The 27,160-nt window shown below is 50.8% G+C and overlaps 1 protein-coding gene across 1 annotated transcript in view; it reads right to left on the bottom strand.

Annotated features, from left to right (window-relative positions):
• Nucleotides 1-1,124: 1,124 nt before the first annotated feature.
• Nucleotides 1,125-27,160, bottom strand: part of SPINT2 (serine peptidase inhibitor, Kunitz type 2) — a gene marked incomplete at its 5' end in the record, with an annotated part of 29,504 nt that continues 3,468 nt past the window's right edge. Inside the window, 6 exons of the mRNA XM_084257599.1 lie at nucleotides 1,125-1,921; nucleotides 3,088-3,126; nucleotides 3,455-3,616; nucleotides 4,446-4,499; nucleotides 5,652-5,711; nucleotides 8,049-8,219. Coding sequence (XP_084113725.1) covers nucleotides 1,755-1,921; nucleotides 3,088-3,126; nucleotides 3,455-3,616; nucleotides 4,446-4,499; nucleotides 5,652-5,711; nucleotides 8,049-8,219 — 653 coding nt within the window. The 3' untranslated portion in view covers nucleotides 1,125-1,754. The remainder of the gene's footprint in view (nucleotides 1,922-3,087; nucleotides 3,127-3,454; nucleotides 3,617-4,445; nucleotides 4,500-5,651; nucleotides 5,712-8,048; nucleotides 8,220-27,160) is intronic.

Genomic DNA, 27,160 nt, shown 5'->3' with positions numbered 1-27,160 from the left:
TTCCTGTACCCTCAAAGGCAATGCTTCAAGGTGGGGTTACAGTCAGTCCACAGTGGGTCATTAAAAAAAACCTCTTCAGTGGGGTGTGGTCAGAATTTTTAAAAAGTGAAACAGATTAAGAAAATAGCCCTCAGCCATGGGAGGTAAATCTAAGTGTTTTTTGGTGAACTGTAATGCAAAATGTACTTAATTTGGGGGGGTACCTGGTCGCGCAGGGGTTAAGTCTCAGCACTATGAAGCTATCCCCAGCCAGGGAGCTACCCACATGGCGCAACAGACTTCTCCTTTCTTCCCGCTGCTCCCCTCAGCAGTGGATTTCAGTCGATCTGCCTGTTCTGCTCCCCACTCTGTCTCTGGTGAATCCTCTCACCTCCTGCACCTCTGGTCTACACAACAGTTCTTCTATGCATAAATAAGTATTTTAAAAAAAAACCTATGGGCCTCCCTGGTGGCGCAGGTGGTTGAGCGCTGCACTGTGAAGCTGTCTGTAGCCTCTGCAGCGCAGGTTCCATCCCAGTCGGCGGGGAAGAATCCCACCTGGCAAAGCAGACTACTCCGGTCTCGCCCGCTGCTCCTGTCAGCAGTGTATTTCGTCAGTCTGCCTGTTCTGTCTCCCGCTTTGTCTCTGGTGAATCCTCTCACCCTCCCGTGCATCTGGCCTGTACCTCGGTTCTTGTATAAAAATAAATAAATCTTTAAAAAAATAAATAAATAAAAACATAAAAATAAAAAAAAAACACCCTATGTTTAAAAAGCATCTGTCCAGGGCCTCCCCAGGGGCACAGCGGTTGAGCACTGGGTTGCAAGGCTGCCCGCAGCCTCTGCAGCGCCGGTTCGGTCCCCGGCCACCGGTGAGGGTCCCACATGGCGCGCAGACCTCTCCTGCCACGTCTGCTGCTCCCCTCAGCAGTGTACTTTGGTCCTTCTGCCTGCTCTGCTCCCCGCTCTGGCTCTGGTGAATTCTCTCACCCTCCCAGACTTCTGACTGTACCCAGTGCATGTATAAATAAATAAATCTTTTTAAATAAATAAATAAATAAAAAGCATCTGTCCATTATACAGACCACTAACTGTATCCTCTGAGCCACGCATGCCGATGTAAATAAATCAATGTAATGTAATAATGTACACTGACGTAAATAGTAATAATAAAATTGAAACAAAAAAGGACATAAAGAAACCCAAAAGATGTTATTTCTGTAAGGAATCCACTTCTGGAATGGGCCATCTTGTGATAATGTTGGCAGAGATTAAACTGGCAGTCTCAGTAAGAAAGCAAGCCCATGCTAAAATTTATTTTAAAAAGGAAGGCCCTTTTTATTAAACATGTACATTTTATTCTTTTCAGAATCTAATAAAAAAATGAACTCGACCGACTTTAAAAAAACCCACAAATCAATTAAACAAGGAACACTACGAAAGCATCACTGTTGTGACAGGAAGAGGCAACAGGACTCAGCACGAGCAAGAAAACTACCTGCGGCAGAGAGAAGCGAGCGAGCAGACGCCTCTGGCCCGGGGCCGGCCTCGACACCACCCACAGACCAATGGGGCCACTGGGCACCCCCACGGCAAACCCGGCCCGGGCAGCCAGGAAGCAGCCGCCTCGCGCCTTCTGGAGCAGCAAACAGACCCGAAGCCCAGGTGATCACAGACACAGATCAGTCACTCTATTTCCGAAGCACGCGCGCGCGACAGCTGCCTCCCGGCCCTCCCGCACTCTTCATCGGCGGGGGACGCTGGTGGCGGGGCGGTCACAGGACGTAGGTATTCTTCACCAGGTGCTCCTTGTCGTCCTCGGAGGTCCAGACGGCGCGCAGGGCACGCTCCTGGTTCCTTCGGGCCATCCGGATCAGGCAGACCACGGAGGCGCCCAGCAAGAGGATCAGCACCATCACGAACAGCCCCGCCAGGACCACCACTGGGGAGGAGGGAGCGTCTCAGGCCGGGGGGGTGGGGGGGGGGCGGCAACCAGAGTCAGGTGGTCCGCACGGGCTCAGGGGGAGGCCAGCAGCCCGACGCCTATGACTGCCCAGCCACCCTGTTGGGCCCGGAGAACGGACAGCGCCCACTGTACTTAATGTGCTTGAGAGAGGCCAGCCAGCAGGGTCCCTGAGGTCCTGAGACAGGAGGCGCAGCGGCTATCTGCGTTGCTTCTTTTTGAGCAAAGAACCCCACCACCTCTCAAGGCAGCCCACGGGACTGGCAGCCCTAGGCCAAATAGTGCGCCAGGCACGAAAAGCACAGGCTTCTGGTGAGTAGGAATCATGGACCCCTGGGTGTGAACCCCCAGGATGCTCACAGGCCTCTCCCAACAGCTTCGCAGCAAGGGTACGTGGAGCTGGGAGGTCGCGCTCCTCAAACACTGCAGCGGCTGCCCCACTGTGGTCCCCCTGGTCAGTTAAGGTGTTCTGCTCCCAGGTAAGGTTCTACCTGAGGATGATGGCCTGTTGGGGCAGCTCGCGGCTCCCCCTCCCCATCCCCTCCACCAGCCGGCAGCCAGCTGCTTTCTGCCCCAGCTGGCAAGCTCTTCTGATTAAGAGCAGACACAGGCCAGGTCTGGCTCCTTCACAGCAAAACAAGGCGAAAGAGACCAAACCAGTGTGGCAGGTCCTTTGCGCAAATACTACCATCCAGTGACTCAGGCTGAGCAGCAGTCACAAAAGCCAGAGGACGCCCAGCCTCCCCGGGACAGGGACACTGGCACTGCCCGTGCACAGCAAGGCCTCCCCGACCTCCTTCCTGTCGCCCGTGACCAATCTACACCCGTGGCAGCAAAGATGCCTCCCGGACCTAGAGGCAGACCCAGGCCTCCTGCAGCACACCCCTGCACCCGCCAGCAGGAGGACCCCGGCCTACAGTCACCCCGCGGCCTGCAGGTGCGGCCTGGCTCCCAGCCCTGCTGACGGCCAATGTGGAGGCACAGATATCCACCACATGTGCCAAACAGCCGGGCCATTTCTGTGCAGAAACAGACTTTCTACCACAGCCAGGGATGATGTGTCTGAGACAAGAACCGCAGAAACACAGCTGAATTCCGCCAAGGCTGGCAGGCAGGTGGAGGAGGGCAAGGGAGGGGCCACTTACCTTTAGAGGCTTGGGGCAGGACAGGATACAGCTGCTTGTCTGGAAGAGAACACGCAACCCTGGAGGTCAGCACACAGTCCTCCTCTCCCCCCCCCACCCCGAGCCACCCCTCTGGCGCCCCCACAGCCCTGGGCCTCCATGGGGAGCTCCTTCTCAGGGGCTTCTTCCAGCTCCCCAAGGGCTGGGGGCTCTGCCACCTGGACAGGAAGCCGCGCCATTCAGCCAACAGCTGGGCCCGAGCCCACTGAGAGCCGGAGAAAGATGGCGCGCACGGCAGCACTTCCAAGCCTTCCTCCCAGGGCTGGGGAGTGGACCTGGGGCAGGCTCAGCGCCCGCGGTTCGGAGGCTAGGAGGCAGGCGGGCTCACCAAAGCAGCGCTGCATGCACTCCTCTTGGGAGAGGTAGCTGTTTTTATTGCCCCGGCACCCTCCGTAGATGAATTTATCGCAGGAGTTCTTCTCGGCATCGAAGTACCAGCGCTGGAAGGCTGCCCGGCAAGGCCCGGTGACCGCCTTGGCAGTGCAGGAGTCTGGGAGTGAGAGTCCAAGGAGGGTAGTTAGCAGGGCCCGGCGGGAGTGACAGGGAGCGCTAGCTCCCACGTCGCCAGCCCGCCAGCACGCGGAGAGCAGCTGTTTGCCCAAGACTTGTAGGCTAGACTGACCAACTGGCCCGTGTGCCACTCTCCTCGGCACTTTCTCTTTACAGCCAGGCTATGTTTTTCTGGAGAGGACTCTGCCAGGCACTGTTCTAGGCACTTTTTGCGTGTTAACTCGTCTCCAAGAGATCTGTCTCAAGACCCTCACTTCACCCTCAGGGACATGGGCAGAGCTATGGCCCCTTGTGCCCTGTCCTGCCCATGCCAAGGCCCACCCTGCTCCCCGCCACCCTGGGACATGCACAGAGCATGAGTTTTGCCACCGAGGAGAGGTCAAGAAGCCCCACTCCGTGGTTTCCTTAGTGGAAATCCTCAAGTGTCCCTCAATTCTCAGCTAAGAAAACACATTTTGCCCACATACGTTTTTCAAAAGTTGTACCTTCAGGGCCTCCCTGGTGGCGCAAGGGATTAAGCACAGCACTATAAAGCAATCCACAGCCTCTGCAGCACAAGTTCGATCCCCGGCCGGCCAGGGAGCAACCCACATGGCGCGGCAGACCTCTCCTGTCTCCCCGCTGCTCCCCTCAGCAGTGGATTTCAGTCAGTCTGCCTGTTCTGCTCCCCACTCTGTCTCTGGTGAATCCTCTCACCCCATGCATCTCTGGCCTACACCCCAGCTCTTGTATGCATAAATCAATAAATCTTTAAAAATAAATAAATAAACAAACAAACAAACAAACAAATAAATAAATAAAAGTTATACCTTCATAGTTGAAAATATCGCTGGAAAGGTCATCAGAACCCTGCCTTCTGGGAACTAGAATGCAAACACCCGCATTAGGGAGGCTGGGATGGACACAGGACATGTGTCCAGCTGGCTGGGGAGGAACTAAGGGTCCAGGAGGCAGCATGGACACGCTGGCCCTTGAAGGGGGGCGTGGAGCCCCTCCTTAGATGGCAGCTCTGCTCATGTCCCCCGTCCCAATGGGCTCCACAGCACACCGGGATAGATGCTGGACTGGGAGGCCCTCCTGCCAGCTGAGGGGTTACTATGGGAATGAACCACAGTTACAATTTCTGGGGTGACGGGGACAACTGTCTTGTTCACGCTGTCTGACACAGGAAGGAGGCCCCTTACTCTCCTGAAGACATTTCCCACTGAAACAAAGTGGAAACCAGGGTGACCTGCTGGTGCTCAGGGCCCCGGGGGGCCGTGGAGAGGCGCCCTTTGAGAGTCAACAGTCCACTCAGGCAGAGCAATGATCAGGGCAGTGAGGGGATTCTCAGCCCAATTAAACCGGAAGGTGACTTGGGCCTAACTCTGCATTCTGCGAGTCAGCCAACCAGCAAACTAAGACACGGTCACACGAGCACCGATGCCAGAAGCACAGCAGCAGGGCCAAGACAGCCACCAGCGCACGCCCACTGGCCAACAGGGCCCGCAGGCCTGTCCTTAAGTGGGGTGGGGCGGACTCCTCGACAGGCCTCACCCAGCTGAGCCCAGCAACTGGCTTCGGGAAGCTGGGCCGGACACTCATCAGGCTCCTGATGCAGAATCCTTGTATTAAGCATAAAGGAGGGACGGGGCAGGGGCAGCGGCTGCGGCACAGCGGTAGAAGCTAACACAAAGCTCGGGTGCAGGGCCGCGGTGGGAAGGGAGGCGGGTGGCTGAGGGTGGAGGGCTCGGCACGGGAGGGAGCTGGCAAGGCCACCAGGGAGCAGAGGAGAAGAACAGGCCGGGGCAGCTGGGGCAGGGAAGGCAGCACAGCAGGCCAGCCAGGGAGCGCCACAGAAGGCCTGGCCAGATGGCGTGAGCTCCGGCACGTGTGCGGGCAGCTCAGGCTGAGCCTCTGTTTACCATTTCTGAGTAAACAGAACCAGGAGGTAGAAGCCCTTGGACAATTTCCAAATGATAAATGACCTTTCACAGGGAACTGTCACTCCACCCTGGATCGCTCTGGGAACCTACCACTCGGGACAGAGGCGTGTGCTCCATTCCTGCTGGCGGCCAGCACATCCACGGTCTTGTCTACAGTGCACAGAGAAAGAGCAGTGAGAAGGGCACAAGCCCACCTGCGGACACAAACCCTGCCTGGGCGGCGACTTCCGTTTCTCCTTTGTGTGGGCTCCAAATCGCGCGCGGGGACCACAAGCCTGCCGGGGCTTGGAAACGAGGAACCAAGATTGCCCTGAGGGTTAGGCTGGAAGAACAGCTTGCTGGGAACCAGCGCAAAGGCAGGTGAAGTGGCTTTAAAAAGACCGAACGGCTCAGCGCCAAAGTGCTGGCAGCACAGCCGACCTGGTGAGTCCTCGCGGGGAGGGCGCCAGCAGCCCACTCCAAGTGCTGATGTCACTGGACTGGACACTCACACATGGCCGAATGGCTGCTTTTATTTAATGTACTTTATCTCTCACACAAAGCTAAGGGGGTGAGGTGGAGAGGTTAGAGGTCCAGGAAGCCCCCTCGTCTCCCTGCTGGCCTGACAGTCCCTGTGGAGAGGCCCAGGGCCGCCATTCACCATCCACACCAGTTCCCCTGTTCCGCCCTCTCCGCACCAAGCAACCTCCAGGGACTCTGGCTGAGAGGCCTGCCCATGTGGACTAAACAGAGGCCCAAGGGTCCCCTGGGTGGTTCTGATTCTCATTATAATTTAATAAACGGGCACTCTCATTCTCGACTGACATCCCACAGAGCTGGCCTGCCTAGGAGAGACCACGCCGGCGAGAGGCCCCAGGGACTGGCAGCTCCAGCCATTTAGCTCTCCTCAGACTCCCCGACCCTCCAGAGACGTGCCGGGAAGTCACCGGGGTGCCAACAAATGACCTTTCTGGGCCCTCAAGACTGACGCCAGACTCTGGACCACCTCTCGGGAGACAGCTGTCTGCCTCCTCTAAGCAACACACAGCACATGTCTCCGCAGGGCAGCCTGCCTTCAAGCCGCTGTCCACTGCTGTGGCCTTCAAAATTCAGCTCTCTTCCCGAGAAGACAGAGTGACCAGAACAGGCAGGTATGTTTGCTTTAGTCAGTTCTTGATTAGGAAGATCAGAAAGGGAACAAAAATTATTTCCCTGAATTCCTCTTCTCACGCCATATTATAGCTGACAAATAAATGGTATTTTCCTCAGTCACCATGTGCTAAGGCTGCCAATTGTCCACCGCCCCCCAGCCCCTTCCCAAAACAGTGCAGGGTTTGCCTGTATGACGCAAACTCAATACCTAGTTCTAATGCTTGCGCAGCGCCGGGCGCACAAAGACGGAGAACAGAGTCCTGAGTGCGTGTGCGCGCTGCCAGCCTTGTGTGCCCGTGCTGGAGGCCTTAGACCCAGGTCAGAGCCGAGGCCATGCTGTTTCCCCTCTTCACACACAACACTTATAAGCATGTAAGCTCAGTCAGGAGAGATTAAGGCCTAGACATAAGGACATAAAACCCGACAGGGATGCAGGGCTTGAGTGGCTCAGGGGTGGGGTGGGGGAGGTGCGTGGCGTGTGGCCAGCACCGGGGACAGCAGCGCATCCTGTCAGTCATACCCCAGGCCTAATACCAAGGTCAAGTTGTCAAAGGATGTAAGAAGCCGCATGCCATGGGCCTCCCCGGTGGCGCAGCGGTTGAGCGCTGGGCTGCGAAGCTGCCCACAGTCTCTGCAGCACCGGTTCAATCCCCGGGCGCCAGCGAGGGTCCCACATGGCGCGCAGACCTCTCCTGCCGCCCGCTGCTCCCCTCAGCAGTGTGTTTCGTCAGTCTGTCTGTTCTGCTCCCTGCTCTGGCTCTGGTGAATTCGCTCACCCTTCTGCGCTTCTGACTGTACCCAGCGCTTGTATAAATAAATAAATAAATCTTTGGGGAAAAAAAAAAGAAGAAGAAGTCGCCACACAATCCCGTGAAAATGAGGCTGGGACAAGGACAGATGCCAGGAAGTATGTTCTGTTTTAACCTGACTCATAACTTGGCTGGGTTGGTGAGTTCCTCAAGTCATTTGTCCTAGAGGTGAAAATAACTCACTTCCCAGGGAGCCAGGGGCGGCCTGTCTGAGCAGACGTGGGGACTCTCCTCCAGAAGGGACAGGCCACTTCCTCCTGCGGCGGGCATGTTTGGGGTCCGCGCTCACAAGCGGCTGCAAGGAAGTCGGGGACCAGGCGCTGTCAGCCTCCTGACCCCCGTGGCTTATTTTCCCCTTTCGGGGAAGATGAGGCAGGGCACGACCGAAGCCACAAGGCCTCTGTTGCTTCTGCTTTTTAACTATCCCCTAGATTCAACCGCGAAGAACCGGTGAGAGCCTCAGCCAGCCCATTACTTAACATGACTGCCTCAAAGTAATATAGGGGCTCGGAATTTTAAAAAATGTCCCCAACCCTCACCGTCTTACCTGTGACACCAGCGCATTTCTTGAGACACTCCTCCTTGGTCAAATAATTATTGCCATTCCCGTCGCAGCCTCCGTACACAAACTGCTGGCAGGCTCCCTCGGTGACATTGTACCACCACCTAGGGATGGAGGCCCGGCATCTCCCCACTTTCTTCAAGACGAGGCAAGACTCTGAAACACAAAGCAGAGTCCAGTTAGCCTGCAGGGTAGTCCTGGCAACTGAGACCAGGCCGAGACCTGTTCTTGAGAACAGGAGACCCACGGTTTTCCGGGTCCCCAAGCCGAGAACCAGAGCCTCCCGCCCTGGACGGCTCCTCTGTGAGCTGTGTCCGAACAGGAAGGCCAGCGGCACACGCGGTATTTCCATCCTCAGAGGAGAAAGAAATACTTCACCAAAGATCCCAACCCACCCAGCTGAGCTGTCTTCTGATTGCATGTGATTCTGTCCCTGCTCCCATCATCCGATACATACAGATCCAGTATAAAAAACATTCCTTTCAAAGGCAAAGACAAAAAACAAATGAAAAACCCAACAGATACTTCAGGATCCTTCTGGAGGCAAAGGGCAGTGAGCTCTGACGGGCCAGAGCAGGCGGGGGAGAGGGCAAAGGAACGCTGTCTGCCTGCGCCTTTCTAACCTGAGAGCCTTTCTAACCTGAGCCACGCTGCTGGGGACCCTTAGGAAGAGTCTTCCTAACTAGATCCCCCAGCACCAAGCCCCAGCTCCCAAAGCACCTCAGGTCGCTCTCTGACCCCAGAGCTTGCCCCTACGGCGCCTCTGACCTGGCCTACCCCAGGACAAGGGAAATGAAACCACTTCAGGAAAGCCAGCCAGGTGCATCTGCTTGCCGGGGCGGGGAGCCTAGCGGGCTGCTCACTGCTACACAGCCTGTGCTGGCGCGTGCTGGAGGCTGGCACCCGCACCCAGTGCTTTCTCCAAGGAAATCTGGAAACGACCTGAAAGGGAATAAACGAAGCACGTGCACCCACGTCCCCTCGTCTCCTGTCTCCTTGGCGTCGGGGCATTCCCTCTTCTGGGCCTGGCACCCGGCGCCGATCTCGGCAAACAAACGCATCCAGGCCCAGGCTTCCTGGAAAGCCGTCACTCACTGCTCTGGCAGCGCTGCTGTCGTTGAGTCCACCGTGCCAGCCGGGGCGACTGTCGCGTGGCCAGGACCTGTTTCTGCGTCCCCCAAGCACAGCCACGGGTTTCCACAAACATCAGTGTATGGACGGAATGGCTGGGGTGAGCACAGCACGTTTCCACATCAAGAACTCCCCTCCAAGTACAGCAGAAAAAGCACATAGTAAAGAAATTCTCCCTTCATTTGAAAGCAACGCTCAATTAAACAGTCAGGGAGAGAGAAGCTGAGACACGTGCTGTGAGTGAAATCACAGCGCAACGGCCAGTCAACCCAAGAAAACGCCTAGTGCTGGGGGCGGGAATGACCGCAAACTGGCACAGGGGTCATTGTGGGATGACAAAAAAGCCCTAAAATTGGAGTGGGGATAGTTCTACAATTCTGCAAATGTACCAAAATCCACTGGATTGTATGCTTAAAAGGAGTGATTTTGACATGTGAGCGGTACTTTCATACAGCAGGTTTAAAAAACACACACAATCAAACAGGGGCACATCAACCAGAACGGCTGGGTGTGCCCCTCTGACTACGGGCCAAAGGTCACAAAACACACACAATCCATAAGCCGGGAGCGACGTGGCAGGAGAACCACCCTTTGGCCGAGGGCTCTGCCAGGCCACACCGCTGGCCAAACGGCGGAGGCAGCACTGCTATCAACAAGACGATGGGGAGCCCACGTGACTCCACTGGGGACCCCAAAGTGACAACGCTCGCCAGCAGGGAGCACACCACTTCCACGGGGGCAGAGCCAGCCTGTCCCCCGCCCTGCCAGAGCCCCAGGGCACCCCCGCCACTCTGTGCCCTTGTTTCTAGAGCAGGGTCAGGTACAACCTCTCTGACCAAGGCCCCAAGGGAGACCTGTCCATGAACTGTCCGGTGACTAATCTCCACGACAACCTACACCCGAGGGAGGCCCAGTGCAGCTCAAGGCAGCCAGGCAGGCCCCACAGCAGGGTGAACAAGTGTGCCTGCCCCCAAGGGGGAGTCGGTGCCTGCAGTCAGCGGGTGCGCCAGGCGCACTCTGCACAGGTATGGGAGCCTAAGGGTGTGTAAAGGGGAAGCGAAGAAAAGCCCGCCTGGGATGGGAGGCGGCTTCCTGGTGAAGTGAACACTGCCCACAACCGGCCCTCTGCTCTGTAGGTGCAGACGCTACCCTGGCGCCCGGGTGCCGATGGGATGCAGACAACCTGACCCTTGCCAATAAAGGCCAGAGGGAACTGAGAAAATGCGGGTGGCCTTGCTGCCCCAACCAGCCAAGATGCTGGTCAACAAAAGGGCCTCACACCGTGGGGCTGAAGATTCCCTGCACCCCACACTGTGGGGCCGAAGACTAATCTGCAACCTACAAACATCCCCTTGTTTTTTTGTTCTTGCTCATATAAGGAAAAAACTTCTCGGAAAGTACATTGGGCAATAAATTACACGTGCAAGAATTCTGTAAGTAACTGGCACACAGAAATACCTGCTTAAAAACCAAACACTGTACATTTGGCCTGCCTGACCATGGGGAAGAATTTGTCATACATGAACATGCCTGACAAGCAACCCAGGACAACAATTATAGTAAGTCCTTCTTTTGCTTTTTTTTTTTTAGAAATTTCTTAGGAAAGTTTTTAAATGAAGTTAATTGTGTTAAGAAGTTTCTAGGTAAAAAAAAAACCCTGTTAGCTGATAACCAGAAAGCAGCTGGTCTCCGGCGGAAGGCCATGTGAATAAGAAGACTCTTTTGATGCTCAGGCTTTAGCTGACAGGAGCAGACCGACGCCTATCACCTGCCTTAGGTAATTATCTAGCTGAAATAATGAGTTTTAGTGTAAGGTTTAGTTTTTTATCTATTAACCTTGAAGGTTGCCTTCTTGCTGAGAGCACGTAGCAGCCAAAAGTCTATGGAAAAATACACTGATTGCTTCTGCTTTGCTTCCACACATATGATGATGTCATCTCACTGCTTGCCTTAGTGTATAAATAAAGACCCGCTGAGACCCTCGGGGGAGATACTAACACAAGACAGTGTGTGTGTCAATCGCGCCGACACCATCCCATCCTTCAGGAACCCCTGACATCCGGTTTGCCGAGGCTGGCTCCTGGCAAGAAAATACTGTCGAGCAGGCTGGAGGCGTACCCAAGCAGGTGGACATGCACACAACCAGGGCTCACCTGGGAGGGCACGCTCATCTGCATGTAGCAGGTGGCTTGGAGTCAGGATGAGGTTTACTGTGGGATGCCCACTTCCTCCACCAGAATCTGCCAGGGGGCCTGAGGCTCGCAGCAGGCAGATCCAGACAGAGCTTCAGCAAGCCAGCACAGCTGGGTCTCCCTCTGGGACACTTACTCTCCTGATGGTACATTCTTCCTGGAGACGTACTGGGCCCTTCACGCCAGATCTCGGCTGTCTCAGACAGCTGCTCCCATCAGCTCTCAATAACTATGTGTGAATTTCAGAGTTTAAGTTTCACTAAGAGCCTCATTCTCAGGTTCCTTGGGTGTGTGTGAGGGGCTAGGTGGTGGCAGTTCTCTTTTGTCCAAGGCAAATTTAGAATTGTCTCGTTGTATTAAGGGAAAGCTTGGGAAAAAAAACAAAAACAAAAAACTAGAGGGCCTCCCTGGTGGCACAGGGGTTAAAGTCTCAGCCACTGCACCAGCCACTGAAGCCTGGGTTCGATCCCTGGCCAGGGAGCAACCCACATGGTGCAGCAGACCTCTCCTGTCTTGCCTGCTGCTCCCCTCAGCAGTGTATTTCAGTCAATCTGCCTGTTCTGCTCCCCACTCTGTCTCTGGTGAATCCTCTCACCCCCCCCCCACACCTCTGGCCTACATGCCAGCTCTTATATGCAAAAATAAATAAAATAAATCTTTAAGGAAAAAAAAGGCATGTCTGGAAAGACAGAATGTTGACAACTGTTAAAGCTGAGTAATGGGGCCTCCCCTGGTGGCTCAGGTGGTTGATGGCAGCGCCGTGAGCTGTCCGCAGCCTCTGCAGTGCTGTTTTGATCCTGGCCAGCAGGCAAGGGTCCCACATGGCGCAGCAGACCTCTCCTGTCTTGCCTGCTGCTCCCCTCAGCAGTGGATTTCAGTCAGTCTGCCTGCTCTGTTCCCCGCTCTGTCTCTGGTGAATCCTCTCACCCTCCCGCACATCTGGCCTGTACCCCGGTTCTTGTATGTATAAATAAATAAATAAATCTTAAAAAAAAAAAAAAAAAGCTGAGTGATGGTGATCCCAGGGGTGGGGGGGCCATCATAAATCAGTATTCACTACTTCGTGTGCGTTTGGAAATCCCAATAATCAAAAGCGGGAACAGGCTAGTATTTTTTAAACTCAAATCTGATTAATCACCTAAGTGTTCTATCAATAGCAGCAGACTAACTGGCCAAAGCTAAGTCACTGAAGATGAAATTGTGCCATCCCCTTACTGCATCAAGACATCCGTTCTCTGAGCATGTAGGCCCCCTGGTGACTGGAGAATCGTTCCTTGCTCAGAGGGTGCGGCACACAAATGCTTTAAGCATTTATCATATATATGTTTATGTTCAAGAGGTGAAAGAAGGGAAGACATGAAAATGAATTCTGTCTTTGCCTGTTTGAAAGCAGACAGTGTTCCATAGGAAACAAAGACCACACAGCGACCCTCCAACTGTGTATCATTATCCCCAAATAACATCAATGATTTTCTCACTGTTCTTCAAAATGCTTGTACAAGAAATTAGAACTACTTTAGCATTTAATATGGCTTTTATGACATCATTTTCCTTAAAAAAATTTTTTTTAAATGACTGTACTTTGGTAGATCCAGATTAAGGTCAGAATGAACCAAAATACAGGGCATTATTTCTTTCTGGAAACCCTATTTTATTATTTTTTTAAAAGATTTATTTATTTATGCATACAAGAGCTTGGGTACAGGCTAGAGATGCGGGGGGTTGAGAGGATCCACCAGAGCCAGAGGGGGGACAGAACAGGCAGACTGACTGAAATCCACTGCTGAGGGGAGCAGCGGGCAAGACAGGAGAGGTTTGCTGCGCCATGTAGGTTTCTCCCTGGCTGGCTGGGGAGCGAACTTGTGCTGCAGAGGCTGCGGATTGCCTCACAGTGTGGTGCTTAACCCCTGTGCCACCAGGGAGGCCCCTATTGTTATTATTATTATTTTCACATAGAAGAACTGGGGCCTAGGCCCCAGAGGTGTGGGGTATAAGAGGATTCACCAGAGACAGAGTGGGAAGCAGAACAGGTGGACTGACTGAAATACACTGCTGAGGGGAACAATGGGTGAGACAGGAGAGTTCTGCTATGCCATGTGGGTCACTTCCCTGGCCGGGGATCGAACTCAGGCCACAGTGGTGATAGTGCTGAGACTTTACCCTTAGGCCACCAAGAAAGGCCCTGATAACCCTACGTACTGCCTCCCCCATGCATTATGACAGGTACATTATTTGTACTATTTCTAATAGCCACAATAAAACTGTGAATCATATAGAAGCACCCGCACTTTGCAGGCAGGACACTGAGGCTTAGGGTGATTACCCTAATTACCACCAGAGCTGGGATATGAATTCACATTAGTCTGATTAGAGTGTCCAGGTACTAACCGCCACTCTGACAGACAGAAAGCAACAGCCACTACATGGGAACATAAAACTGAAGCTGCCTAAAAGCCAAAACATTCCTCAGGGCCTCTGTCACAATCTGAAGGCTCAAGTAAGGTCAAGCAAGCCCTCTGTGTTCAGTCACATTTAACGACAGGGTAACGGAGAGCACCAGGCCAAAGAAACTGGCCAAGGCTGAGGGGACTTGGACCAATTTTCAGGAATTTGGAATAATTTCTATTATTATTAAGAGATGACAGGATGATATATTGGTTTTAAAACAGTGTTGGGAAACAATCATGAAAAATATGTCTCGAGTCCTATTTATATGCTCACAAATGCTAGTGCAAAATTAAGTACATTCTATGTTTTCAAAATACAGAATAAGAAAAATGGGAACACTAGGGATACACTCACTTCAGAATAGGTGAAGATGAAACTCCTGTCTTTCGGAAACAATAACATTCTTTTGGAAAAGCATTAGAAATGGTTAAATCGCACATCAACTGAAATACGAACCTAAACACAAACGCTGGCAGGCATTCTGAACAGGCAGCTATTACAGAACTGCAGAACAGACTGGTTTTTGTCACGGAAAACAGGTTGCTCTGGTTCTGAAGTCACTGGAGCTTTATTTAACCCACCAGTCATGGCCCAGACAATCTGCTCTAAGCACTGTCAGGCCCTTTTGGCCAGACCCACCACCTTCCAGTCAGTGGCCAAAACGACCAACACCAAGGAAGGGGAGAGGCCCCACTGTGTGTTCTTCAGGCCTTTCACTAGACATGGAGGTATTCCTTTGCCACAGACACAGGAGTCTACAAGGAAGGTGATACTGTAGCCATCAAGGGGGCAGGCCCTGTTCAAAGGGAATGCCCCACGTGTTACCACGGCAACACTGGAAGTGTCTGTCATGCACCCAGCATGCAGTGGGCACTGCTGTAAACAAACAAGGGCAAGGTGCTTGCCAAGAGAATTCATGTCCTATTGAGCACATTAAGCTCTCTCAGCGCGGAGGCAGCTTCCTGAGATGAGAGAAAATGATGAGGAAAAAAGGAAGCCAAAGAGAAAGGCACTTGGGTCCAGCTGAGGCACCAGCTGTTCCCCACAGAGCAGCGCACTTTGTGAGGAGCTGCTGGAGCCCACTCCAGCAGGGCGGGTGTGAAAAACTAAAGGACCTCTGGACCAAAAAATAACTAAAGGTACAGTTGGCTGTAAAGATCTGCTGTCACCTTTTGTCAAGGACATCACAGAAATCTGAGGCCCCTGGCACCACCATCTAACTTTACAGCACAGGCTCAAGATGGAGTCCAACCATCCTTAGCAAGGCTACACAACTCCAGTTGTGCCTGCTCCAAAAAGTTTAAAAATATATTCAAATATTCTGAAAAGCACAGAAAATACAGAAGCACTGTGTATCTACTCAGTTTTATCAAACTCTAACATTTTAAAGGACCAAAACATTGATGGAGCTGAAACTCTGCATGCCCCCTCTTCGCGCCAACCTACTTTCCTCCAAATAAACCACCTTGAACTTGGTGTTTTCTTTCATTCATGTTTTTATACCCATTCAGACTGCTTACTTTTATTTTATTTTTTTAAAGATTTACTTATTTAGGGCCTCCCCGGTGGCGCAGCGGTTGAGCGCTGGGTTGCGAAGCTGCCCGCGGCCTCTGCGGCACCGGTTCGATCCCCGGCTGCTTCCCGGCCACCGGAGGAGGGTCCCACATGGTGCGCAGACCTCTCCTGCCGCCCGCTGCTCCCCTCAGCAGTGTACTTCGGTCCTTCTGCCTGCTCTGCTCCCCACTCTGGCTCTGGTGAATTCTCTCACCCTCCCGCGCTTCTGACTGTACCCAGTGCATGTATAAACAAAACAAAGAAAGAAAGAAAGAAAGAAAGAAAGAAAGAAAGAAAGAAAACATGCCTCTATAAAAAAAAAAAAAATAATTAAAAAAAAATAAAGATTTACTTATTTATTTATACAAGAACCAGGGTACAGGCCAGATACCCGGGAAGGTGAGAGGATTCACCAGAGACAGAGCGGGGAACAGAACAGGCAGACTGATCGAAATACACTGCTGAGGGGAGCAGCGGGCATGGCAGGAGAGGTCTGTCGCGCCATGTAGAACCCTTGCCTGCCGGTCGGGATGAAACCAACACTTCAGAGGCTGCTGACAGCTTCACAGCACTGCGCTCAACCGCCTGCGCCACAGGAGAGGCCCCAAACTGTTTACATTTAAAGCAAGCAAAAATAACCGCCCTTCCTCCCCGGTGGCGCAGCAGTTGAGCGCTGGGTTGCGAAGCTGCCCGCGGCCAGTTCGATCCCCGGCTGCTCCCCGGCCACCGGAGGAGGGTCCCGTATGGCGCGCAGACCTCTCCTGCCGCCCGCTGCTCCCCTCAGCAGTGTACTTCGGTCCTTCTGCCTGCTCTGCTCCCCGCTCTGGCTCTGGTGAATTCTCTCACCCTCCTGCGCTTCTGACTGTACCCAGTGCTTGTATAAACAAAACAAACAAACAAACCAGCAAACAAATAAATAAAGCATGCCTCTATAAAAAAAAAAAAATTAAAAAAAAAAAAATAACCGCCCTAGGTTTCTAGTCTTTGAGAGATGTTTTACTGCCCAGGTGCTATAAAACTGGAAAACACTGACTGAAGCCTGGCTCTCGGCCCCGACATCTCCTGAGCCTGAAACTGCAGGGGAAAGGACCCTCCTCCTCCCACCCATCTCTTTTCTCTAGAGCAAAGATCAGTGAATTCTTTCTATTATAGGCCAGAAATTAAACACAGGTAATACTTGCCCTGTGTTTAAGAATAATAATAATGCAAAGCAAAGAGAAAAATAATGGTTGTTCCATGACCTTTATTGATTTATTTATCACAAGAACTGGGGTACAGGCCAGAGGTGTGTGTAGGAGGGTGAGAGGATTCACCAGAGACAGAGTGGGGAGCAGAACAGGCAGATCCACTGAAATACACTGCTGAGGGGAGCAGCGGGTGAGACAGAAGAGGGCTGCTGCACCATGTGGGTAGCTCCCTGGCCAGGGATTGAACTCATATTACAGTGGCTGGCTATAGCTTGACAGCACTGGGACGTTAACCTCAGCGCCACCAGGGAGAACCCTGTTCTATGACCTATTTTTTTTTTAAAGATTTATTTATTTATGCATACAAGAGCTGGGGTACAGGCCAGAGATAAAGGGGGGTGAGAGGATCCACCAGAGACAGAGTGGGGAACAGAACAGGCAGATTTACTAAAACACACCGCTGAGGGGAGCAGCGGGCGAGAAAGGGAGTCTGCCGCACCATGTGGGTTTCTCCCTGGGCGCCTGGGGATCGAACTCATGCTGCAGAAACTGTGGATTGCGTCACAGCGGGGTGCTTAACACCTTGCGCCACCAGGGAGGCCCCTGTTCCATGACCTTTAAACTCTAGTGAAAACATTAAAAACTGTTGGCTATAAATGTATAATGAAAATTTTTTAAAATAAATATTTACACTCTGTAAACCATTAATTAAATCATCAGAAACTTGAGATTAAAGAGTTTACATCTCTTTGAAGAAAAACTTACCAGTACTTAGACCAGTGCTTGTGAGGAACTTTAAGCCACAGAATTGACAAGATGGCCCCAGCGACTTTTTAGTTCATCTTAGCGAACTGTCAGGTATCTTTTTAAGTTTGGATGGACTTGCAACATTCTGACCTTTGTTCTTTCAACGTCATGAAATTGTCCCGTTACTTCCTCTGGGTCATCATCCTTTTTGTCACAGCCACTTTCCTCACCCCTGTCCCTCAGTGACCTTCACATAGCTCCCCAGCTGCACATCCAGGCTCTCAGGTGGAGGAAGTTCAACAGCCCCGCAGCCAGCTGGCCAGTCCACCACCTGATGAGCTGGACTTGAATTTCACTTCCAGCATTAGCACTTTTTTCCTCTCTGCTACATTTCCATGTTTTGGGGCCAATTCCCTCCATCAATTTACCATTTTTGTGAATTGCAATTTGGTTTTATCATTGGGAAAAGAGGCAACAGAACCACGTGCTCTGATGAGTGTGTGAAGTGACAGGTGTGTGGTGACCAATCACCAATTGAGAGAAGTGAGGTGACAGGTGACTGGTCACCATGCCTACGTGGAATTTACATCAGAGCTAGAAGCTGGAACTTGTACTTTACCCAAGTGCCCATTTAACACACTGTGACAATGAAAATGTGATGAGCCCTGTTGTTGGGGTCCTGGAATTATCTAATTAAATCGGTAACTGAAATTCACACGTCAGAAGTTGTACAACGTGAGATCTTATTTCAGGGTCTGTGGATCACACGGTCTGTTCCAATTACCACCCCTGTCATCGTAGGAAATAGACAAACTATCAATAAATGACAATGGATAGTTGTCATCACAGTAAAACTTATTCCTGGGCACAAAAATCTTATATAATTTTCATGTCATGAAACATTCTTTTGATTTTTCAACCATTAAAAAATATAAAGGGGGGGTGAGGGGCGGGAAAAGGAGGGCTTGGGGTAAAAATAAGGGGGTTGTAATTGTATGGGGAATATAAAAATAAAATTTAAATTAAATAAAGCATAATAAATAAATAAATAATATAATATAATATAATATAATATAAAGGCCAGGGCCTCCCTGGTGGTGCAAGAAGTTAAGACGAAACTTATGAAGCTATCCACAGCCACTGCAGCATGAGTTTGATCCCCAGCCAGGGAGCTACCCACATGGCACAGCAGACCTCTCTGGTCTCACCTGGTGCTCACCTCAGCAGTGGATTTCAGTAGACCCGTCTATTCTGCTCCCCACTCTGTCTCTGGTGAATCCTCTCACCAACCACTGCCTCCCCGCACCTCTAGTCTACACCCCAGCTCTTGCATGCATAAATGAAATAAAAATAAATCCTTTTTAAAAAAAATGTAATACCCTCACTTAGCTCACAGGCCATAGGTAGGCAGGGCCTGATCTTGGCCAATCCCTGCTCTTGAGTGTTTATAAAACACCCTGGTCAAATTTTCCACCCCGTGGCTACAGACGTGCACGAGCCTTCTATGTGTGGTCAGGAGCGATCACATGGACTCCCAGGGCTCACATTTCTCAGAACGCCGATAGCACATTCCTCAGGTTTATCCTTTCCCAAGAAGGCTGTGGTGTGCTCTCATCACTAAAAACAGCCACTCTCTACAAGTTACTTAGAGCCCTAAGGATAATGGCCAAAAGGAAATTATTATTTGAAAATCTTATTTTATACACAAAAATAAGAGAGACTACAAGTTCACTTCTTAGTATAAAAAGCAAAGAAAGCCATGAAGATCCTTTAGTTCAAGAGTTTCAAAGAACAGGACAGCCGCCACCATTCACCAAGGGCAGGTGCCCACCGACCTGCAGCAGTAGAAATCAGCCCACCAAGTCGGTGTATTTTTACTGGTTAAATAACTTGTAAGATACGGAAAACTGTCTAAGACTAAGAGGGGAGAAAAGCAAAACAATGGTTTATATATGACTCTTTTTCTGAACTGTGGATCTCCATGTGACAATTTCTGTCCGGGAAGGGCCTGAGGAGGGGGCAGGCAGTCCCGTGCTCTCCCTTTCTGCCCTGCATCTCTCGCATGAGCGTCCGATCTCGGGAGCGCACCCCTCCTGCTCTTTAAGGATTGGCCATGGCTTTATCTGGGTGATGGGGATTGTGGTACTTTTTGCTGGCTTAAATTTTTCAGTTAAAAAAAAATGAAAACTAGGGCCTCCCTGGTGGCACAGCGGTTGAGCGCTGGGTTGCGAAGCTGCCCGCAGCCTCTGCAGCGCGGGTTCGATCCCCGGCTGCTCCCCGGCCACCAGAGGAGGGTCCCACATGGCGCGCAGACCTCTCTTGCCGCCAGCTGCTCCCCTAAGCAGTGTACTTCGGTCCTTCTGCCTGCTCTGCTCTCCGCTCTGGCGCATTCTCTCACCCTCCTGCGCTTCTGACTGTACCCAGTGCTTGTATAAATAAATAAATAAATCTTTAAAATAAATAAATAAATAAATAAAATGAAAACTGGGCCTCCCCGGTGGCACAGTGGTTGAGCGCTGGGTTGCAAAGCTGCCCGCAGCCTCTGTGGCACCTGTTCGATCCCCAGCTGCTCCCCGGCCACTGGTTGAGGGTCCCACATGGCGCGCAGACCTCTCCTGCCGCCCGCTGCTCCCCTCAGCAGTGTACTTCGGTCCTTCTGCCTGCTCTGCTCCCCGCTCTGGCTCCGGTGAATTCTCTCACCCTCCCGCACTTCTGACTGTACCCAGTGCTTGTATAAATAAATAATTAAAAAAAAAAAGAAAAAGAAAACTGCTTGTTAAATAACGAGTGTACTAAATTCCCTAGTGTCTTCAGCATACTAAACGAGAATCTGGCGAACATCTCTTTCCTGTAAATACGGCCACCGGTATTTGTCATTAGAATCAAGACACTTCTCAGAATGAAGAGATGTGCTTAGTAGCTCCCCAGGGCCCCAGGGGGACATCAATTGGAAGCCTCCTAGGTAAAGGGGTGGGGAGAGCAGCCAGCCCACACAGAAGGCAGGGACTGGGGTTGTGGTCCTAGCCTCCAGGGCATACAATTAAAGTTAGATGACAAGACTCACTTGGAAAGAAAAGGAAAAAAAAAAAAAACTACACAAGGTAGAATACTACAATCATACCCAAAATTCAAAGGGCTTGTAAACCACCCAAGGGACAAAGGAAATGACCAAGGGCTCTGGTATACAGAGTGACACAACACAGCAGTCACCAGGCACCAGGGCGGGACAGGCACAGCCTGCAGGAAGCTGGGGGAGGCGCCTCCTGGCGCCCAGGACTCCCCTGCTGGCTCCTGTTACCTGGGGCAGTTTTCCTAACCTCCGGTATTTCCTCATTCATAACAGGGGAACAAAACACATGTAACAAAAACATACACACCTCTCAAGAAGACAGGAAAACGTATAAACCCCACATTCTTTATTTAGCAAGCTCTATATTCTCCAACTAATTTTGGGGGGGGAGGGAAACGTGCAGATTTTAGAAGCTTGGAGCATTTAAATTGAAGAATCTTGAGAGGCTGAGGCGGCAAAGTTCTGATTATGGACCAATCAGATCTGTGACATAGTAAGAAATACATTCCTGGTGCCTGCCCTCCCCCATCCCCACACCTTGTAATTTCCTGAGTGCTAGGAAGCTCTTTTGTTCCATTATTTGGTCTTTGACCCAGGTTCCTGACACAAAAGCTTCTAAGGTGCTATGAATCTCTGGAGTTATAAAACTGTCTTTTGTAGGACAACGGGATGACTGGTGACAATTTCTGGGCAGCTAAAAGATGGCTTCTCACCAAAAATCCAAGATTAAAGGGCTGGGACTGTCAGCCCCACACCCCCTCCTTCAGGGAGAGGCGGGAGATGGGAGTGAATGACCCATCATGTCTCCACAGTGAAGTTGTCATAAAAAGCCCTAGTTTGGAAGGGGTGAGGAGAGTTTCTGAGATGGTAAACCCATCCACATGCCAGGAGGGTGACTCACCCCAGAATTCCAGGGTAAGCCCTATGCGGGCGACCCTTCCAGACCTTACCTTATCTATCTGGCCGTGCAGCTGTACCCTTTATAGTGGGAAAACTTGATTTTGCAAAGCCATTTTTCAAATGGAGCCAAGGAAACACTCTGGTGAAATGCGTTACCTGGCTCCTTGAAGTGGGCCAAAAGAAGCTGTTTTAAGAAACCATCAAGCAAATAATAGTTTGAGAAGTCACCCAAAGAACTGACAATCATTAGCTAACTTAGCTGGAGGACAGAAGTTCCCTTTTCATCCTGCTAGAAGATCAGTAACCAATTACACAGAGCCAAGAAGTTTTAAAACTGTTACCATTAATCAACCCCTTCCTTTAACCACTTAATTCATTTTTATCTTTTCTTCCCAGACATCTGGGGATGATGTTTTAGGTTTTCTACCTGAATCAGTGCACTCCCCAAATGTAATTCTTAGACCCCAAATAATTGTATTTTCTCTTTTTAGTTGCCTTGTGGGTTTTTAGGCTGATAGCAAGCTGGTAAAAACATTTCCCTGAGCTTTGTGACCCCTTCCAGTAAATTACTGAATCAAAGGGGTTGGGGGGAGAGGGGCAGTCATAGGAACCCTTGGTTTATAGGTTCATCAGAAGTACAGGTACCACCTGGGCCTTGTGGTTGGTGTCTAAAGGAGGGACAATTTCTTGTGGGACTGAGCCTTTAACTTGTGGCATCTGTGCAAATCTTGGGAAATTAAATTGTAGGACACCCAAGGGACACCCACCGAGAACTGGTATTGCTAAATGTGGAAAACCCCACACACGTGGTGTCAGAAGTACTGTAGTAAACAGGAGGGTTTTCTCTTTAAAATCCCTTTAGGTTCAGGGAAACGGTGGAGAAAGTTGGCAAGAGACTGATATTGAGCAAAGGAGGATATTATAACTTTGCCCAAGCGGAAGTGAAGTTCTGTGTGTGATTCACACCTGTTCTGGACCTAGCATTCAAGTGGTTTTTTAAGCAAGTTTGCTAGCAGGAAGTTCCCTGTTGGGGCCTGCAGACCTGGCTTCTTGCTGAGGAAGGCCTCACTTATCCCGAGGCTGTCCTGACCTGACAATCACGGTCTGGGAAAGGGCATTGCTCACTGCAGCTTGGGGTGAATGGTGAGTAATAAAGTAGGTTTCCCTTCTTCATAGGTCCCACTAAGATAACGTTTTTGGGTTGGCGTAGATGCGTTTCTTAAAAGTTACTTAAATAGGGAGCCTTCCTGGTGGCGCAGGGATTAAAGTCTCAGCACTATCAAGATATCTCTGGCCACTGGGGTGACTGACTCACATGGCTCAGCGGACCTCTCTTGTCTTGCCCGCTGCTCCCCTCAGCAGTGTATTTCAGTCAGTCCTCCTGTTCTGCTCCCCACTCTGTCTCTGGTGAATCCTCTCACCCCTGCACAGGTGGCCCTACACCCCAGCTCTTGTATGCATAGATAAAATAAACCTTTAAAAATAAAACTCATCACTTCTTATTTAAAAAAAAAATTACTCAAATGGGAGGGTATCTTTGATACACGGACCAATATCATGAATATTTTTTAAGACAAGGGGTTTTTAATCCATTATAATGCATGTGGCATAAAGGCTTGAATAAATAGTAGTCATATTTTTATGACGACCAGACTAATTTGGGATAAAGAGGATGACAATTTCACCAGAAAGTTCAAATGAATGTAGTGACTGAAGGGGATACAGGAATGAAAATCCAAAGGACAACCTCAAGTCGAGTCGATCAAACCAACCCAACCACCTGGCTTTCTCTGTTTTCCTGCTGGGTGACTAGTTGCCACACCTGAAGTGACACAATGCCTTATCTGCACCTAGAGTCGGACAACGCAAACTACCGGACATGGGGCAGACCAAAGGCCCGCGACACTACATTGTCATGAGACTGGGTTTGGAGGCAGGAAGCCTGAGAGCAGCAGGATTGGGGAAGATAAGAATTATACCCTGGCGACCCGCTCGGACTTCAAGTATCTTTCTCCAAAGAATGAGAGAATCTTAAAAAGTTTTGTCAGCATGAAGAGGTGCTGAATACTAGCGAGAGACGCAAGGATGATGACATTCTCCCATGATAAATGCCAAAGGGGACATCAGCCTTATATAAGGCGATCCGCAAACCCACTATTTGGGTAGTGGGACAGGTTCTGAGTACTTCGGTGCTTCTGTCTCCAGTGCAGATGCTGTTAAGGGCCTGACTATCCCCTAGGCTCGGGTGCCTGGAAGTCGTCATTACTAGGATGAGTAATTCTGAAACTTTAAAATAACCCATAGGTATTTATGAGAAAATAACATTTACAAGAACAAATCAAACTTAAGTTATAAGGCTCATAGAGTCTTGGCATTCGAGATATATAATCCTGGCGAGATAGAAAATCGAGATATAGTGGGGCCTCCCTGGTGGCGCAGGCGGTTGAGCGCAGTGCTGTGGAGCTGTCCCCAACCTCTGCAGTGTCGGTTCAATTTCCGCCGGCCTCGGAGCAACCCACATTGTGAGCAGACCTCTCCTGTCTCGCCCACTGCTCTCCTCAGCAGTGTATTTCAGTAGATCTGCCTGTTCTGCTCCCCGCTCTGTCTCTGGTGAATCCTCTCACCTTCCCACACATCTGGCCTGTACCCCGGTCCTTGTATAAATAAAATAAATATTTTTAAAAAAAAGAAAATCGAGATATAAAATCAAATATTTAGATATACAAGTTTACATTTCATCAAGTATCGGCACAATGCAAAACACGACTCCTGCCTACTGTCGCTTCACAGTCATCACTCAAACGGGACTATAAATTCTATCCTTACCGAAATCCATAGCTAGAACCAGAGGGCCCATCTGAACAACTGGAAAGGTACGAGTACTTTCAAAGGCTCTCACAGAACTGTCTGAACGTTCATTCAAACTGATGAAAGCTAATAGACTCTTTCTCTGAGCAGTTTCTCAATTTCCTTTTCTAGTATCGCCTACCTAAGAAGCCTATTTAGACATGTTTTTTCCTTATCACCTCGTGACAGCTCATTTCCACAGACATACCATGTATTTGTGCAAAGTGGCCCTTTGAAGGGTGACAGGTGACTGTCATAGCTACTGTTTTCACAAGATCATTATTTCTAGTAAGATAGTTAATGTTTAACAGTTGCCCTAGCCTAGAGGACAGATCTTGGGACACACACAAACACAGGGACTTCAGGTTAAGGGATTTTCAGAAGCCACGGGCCCAGAACCAGTTGGCGAGATCCATCGCAAACACTTGTGGGTGACAGCTAAACGCTGTCCTTCTAAAATGTCTTCCCAATAATGAAAAACTTATTTCAAATAAACTTCAAAATAACTAAACTTCAAAGCTCCTGGGCCTCACACTCCTGTTCCAATAGTCTCTCACAGGGAGGTTTTGAAAAGAGCTTGTCAAAAACACACAGGATGACACTTGTGGCCGGGCCCACAGAGAGACGCTCCAGATATACACCCCAGGGGTCCAGGGTCACCTGTGGCTCCCGCCTGAGCCGTGTCACCAGTGGGCTGCCAAGGCCCCAGCAGTTCATGAAGTCATTCCATGGTGATCCTTCGAAGGCTCTTGCCACCTCCACAGCACCCTCCCACCCCACCTCCAGCCCCCATGAATCACAGTCTACTTCATTACTTATTTGGCTTCCCCTGTCAGCCTCAGGACATAGCAAACAGAGGCCTGGATGCTTGACCTGCCAACCTTAAGACAAGCCTGAGTATTGCAAAAGACTAGGGGAGATAAATAAAATGAGAAGCAGTGTGTGTGTGTGTGTGTGTGTGTGTGGTGTGAAAGAGAAAAAGTGTGCTTTTTCTGTTATAGGCTGAGTTCTCAAATGCTGCCCCAGGTAAAGGAACATTTCTGGGGCCTCCCTGGTGGTGCAGGGATTAAAGTCTCAGCAATATGAAGCTATCTCCAGCCACTGTGGCCTGAGTTCTATCCCAGGCCAGGGAGCTACCCACATGGTGCAGCAGACCTCTCCTGCCTCGCCCGCTGCTCCCCTCAGCAGTGTATTTCAGTCAGTCTGCCTGTTCTGCTCCCCACTCTGTCTTTGGTGATCCTTTTACCCCACATACCTCTGGCCTGTACCCCAGTTCTTGTATGCATAAATAAACAAAAATAAGTCTTAAAAAAGGGAAAGAGGGCCTCCCCTGGTGGCAGCGGTTAAGCACCTCGCTGTGAGCTGTCGGCAGCCTCAGCAGCGTCGGTTCAATCCCAGCCTACTGGCAAGGGTCCCACATGACGGGCAGTCCTCTCCTGTTGTACCCGCTGCTCCCCTCAGCCATGGATTTCAGTCCATCCGCCAGTTCTGCTCCCCGCTCTGTCTCTGGTGAATCCGCTCATCCTCCCACGCATCTGGACTGTACCCCGCTTCTTGTATAAATAATAAATAAATCTTTAAAAAAAAAAAAGGAAAGAAACATTTCTGATGGAAAAAGGCCACTCTTCCCCCATGGATCTAGGAGCAAGGCCTGTGGGACTGGGGGGCTGTCATCAATCATTTGAGCCTCAAGGCCATGTTTTTAGCACGAAGCAAAAAACACTTATTTTTTATAGCACTTGTTTTCATAGCATCACCACACATGTATGAATTGTTTGTTCCTTATTGTACTGCCTTCCCTTAGTGGCACTAGAACTGCCATAGACTGGGGAGCTGTCGCTTTTCAATGCCGCTTTTCCAGGACCTAAAGCTGTGCCTGGTACCCGGTAGGTGCTCGATAAATGCCTGACGCGCCGCTCCTCTCTTGTCCTCACTGCTCCTCTCCTCTCCGCCGTGGCCTACGCTGCCAGGTGTTCCTGCCAGGGAAGCTTCATGAGCAGCTTCCTGCAGGGTCAGCTTGAACAGCCAAGGCCCACAAGGCTATGGCGGCCACTTCCTGACACACCACCGCAAGCCCTGATCAGTCCCAACTAGCGTCAGTCTGCAGAGGTCACAGAGCCACATTTTATGACATGCAAAGTCCAACTCCCAACTAACACGGATGCGTGGGCCACGAGTAAGCGCTGGAGCACGTGAGCCCATTCGTTCTTGCACGGACCAGACTTTCCTTGCTTATGTACCAGCTTGCCTATGAATGTGGGTAACCTCCTTCTAGAATCAGAAGCCCACTCCAAGTCGGGCAGCCTGGTTTTGGTTTCAAGGACTACTTGGCTGCTGGCTTGCACGAATCCAAAGAACTCACTTTGCGTTTACCATGCAAGCTGGTGTCTTTGTATCCCCACTGGCTTATACAAGGGGAGGCCCCTTGAGTACTTTGCCTGCTTACACGTAGACTAATCAACAAATAACTATTTCCAACTCAGAACTCAGCCTGTTTTGAAAAACCAAACTGTCTTGCTACTGTACGTAGCACGAGCGCCTCGTCTGTGAAGGCCGAGAAGACGCTACCCTGGAGAGGCTGATGACCCACACGAGGTGAGCTCCGGGGCTCCTCTCCCCGCGGCCCGACCCCTCTCTGCAGGACGGAGGGAAAGGGGTAGGGACCAGTAACCAGCTTCCCGGAGGCCCGATGAAAGGAACCCTGCTAGTCGAAACCTTAACTTGAGAGGTGAACGTGAACTGAAGACGGCCTGGAAGCGAGGTGGCGGCTGGACAGCGAATGCTGCCGAACTGGTCTCCGGTGGAAATTCTCACGAACAACCGACAAAGGACTATGAGCCTGGCACAAAGTCACTGGCAGGAGGCACTTAACTGACCACCACCCAAAGGAATTTTGGAGGCTCTATTCTAAGAGAAAATATATCATCTGCCTTTGTAGTGATCAAAATTGTATCTTTCGGGGTCCTGCAAATCCCAGGACGGATCACCTACAGCAGATTAAAAAAAAAAAAACCACATATG

This window comes from Talpa europaea, assembly GCF_964194135.1.
Source record: "Talpa europaea genome assembly, chromosome: 16".
In the NCBI taxonomy this organism is placed as follows: domain Eukaryota; kingdom Metazoa; phylum Chordata; class Mammalia; order Eulipotyphla; family Talpidae; genus Talpa; species Talpa europaea.
The sequence above is the reverse complement of the archived record's forward strand: the minus strand, read 5'-3'. Positions and strand labels throughout refer to the sequence as shown.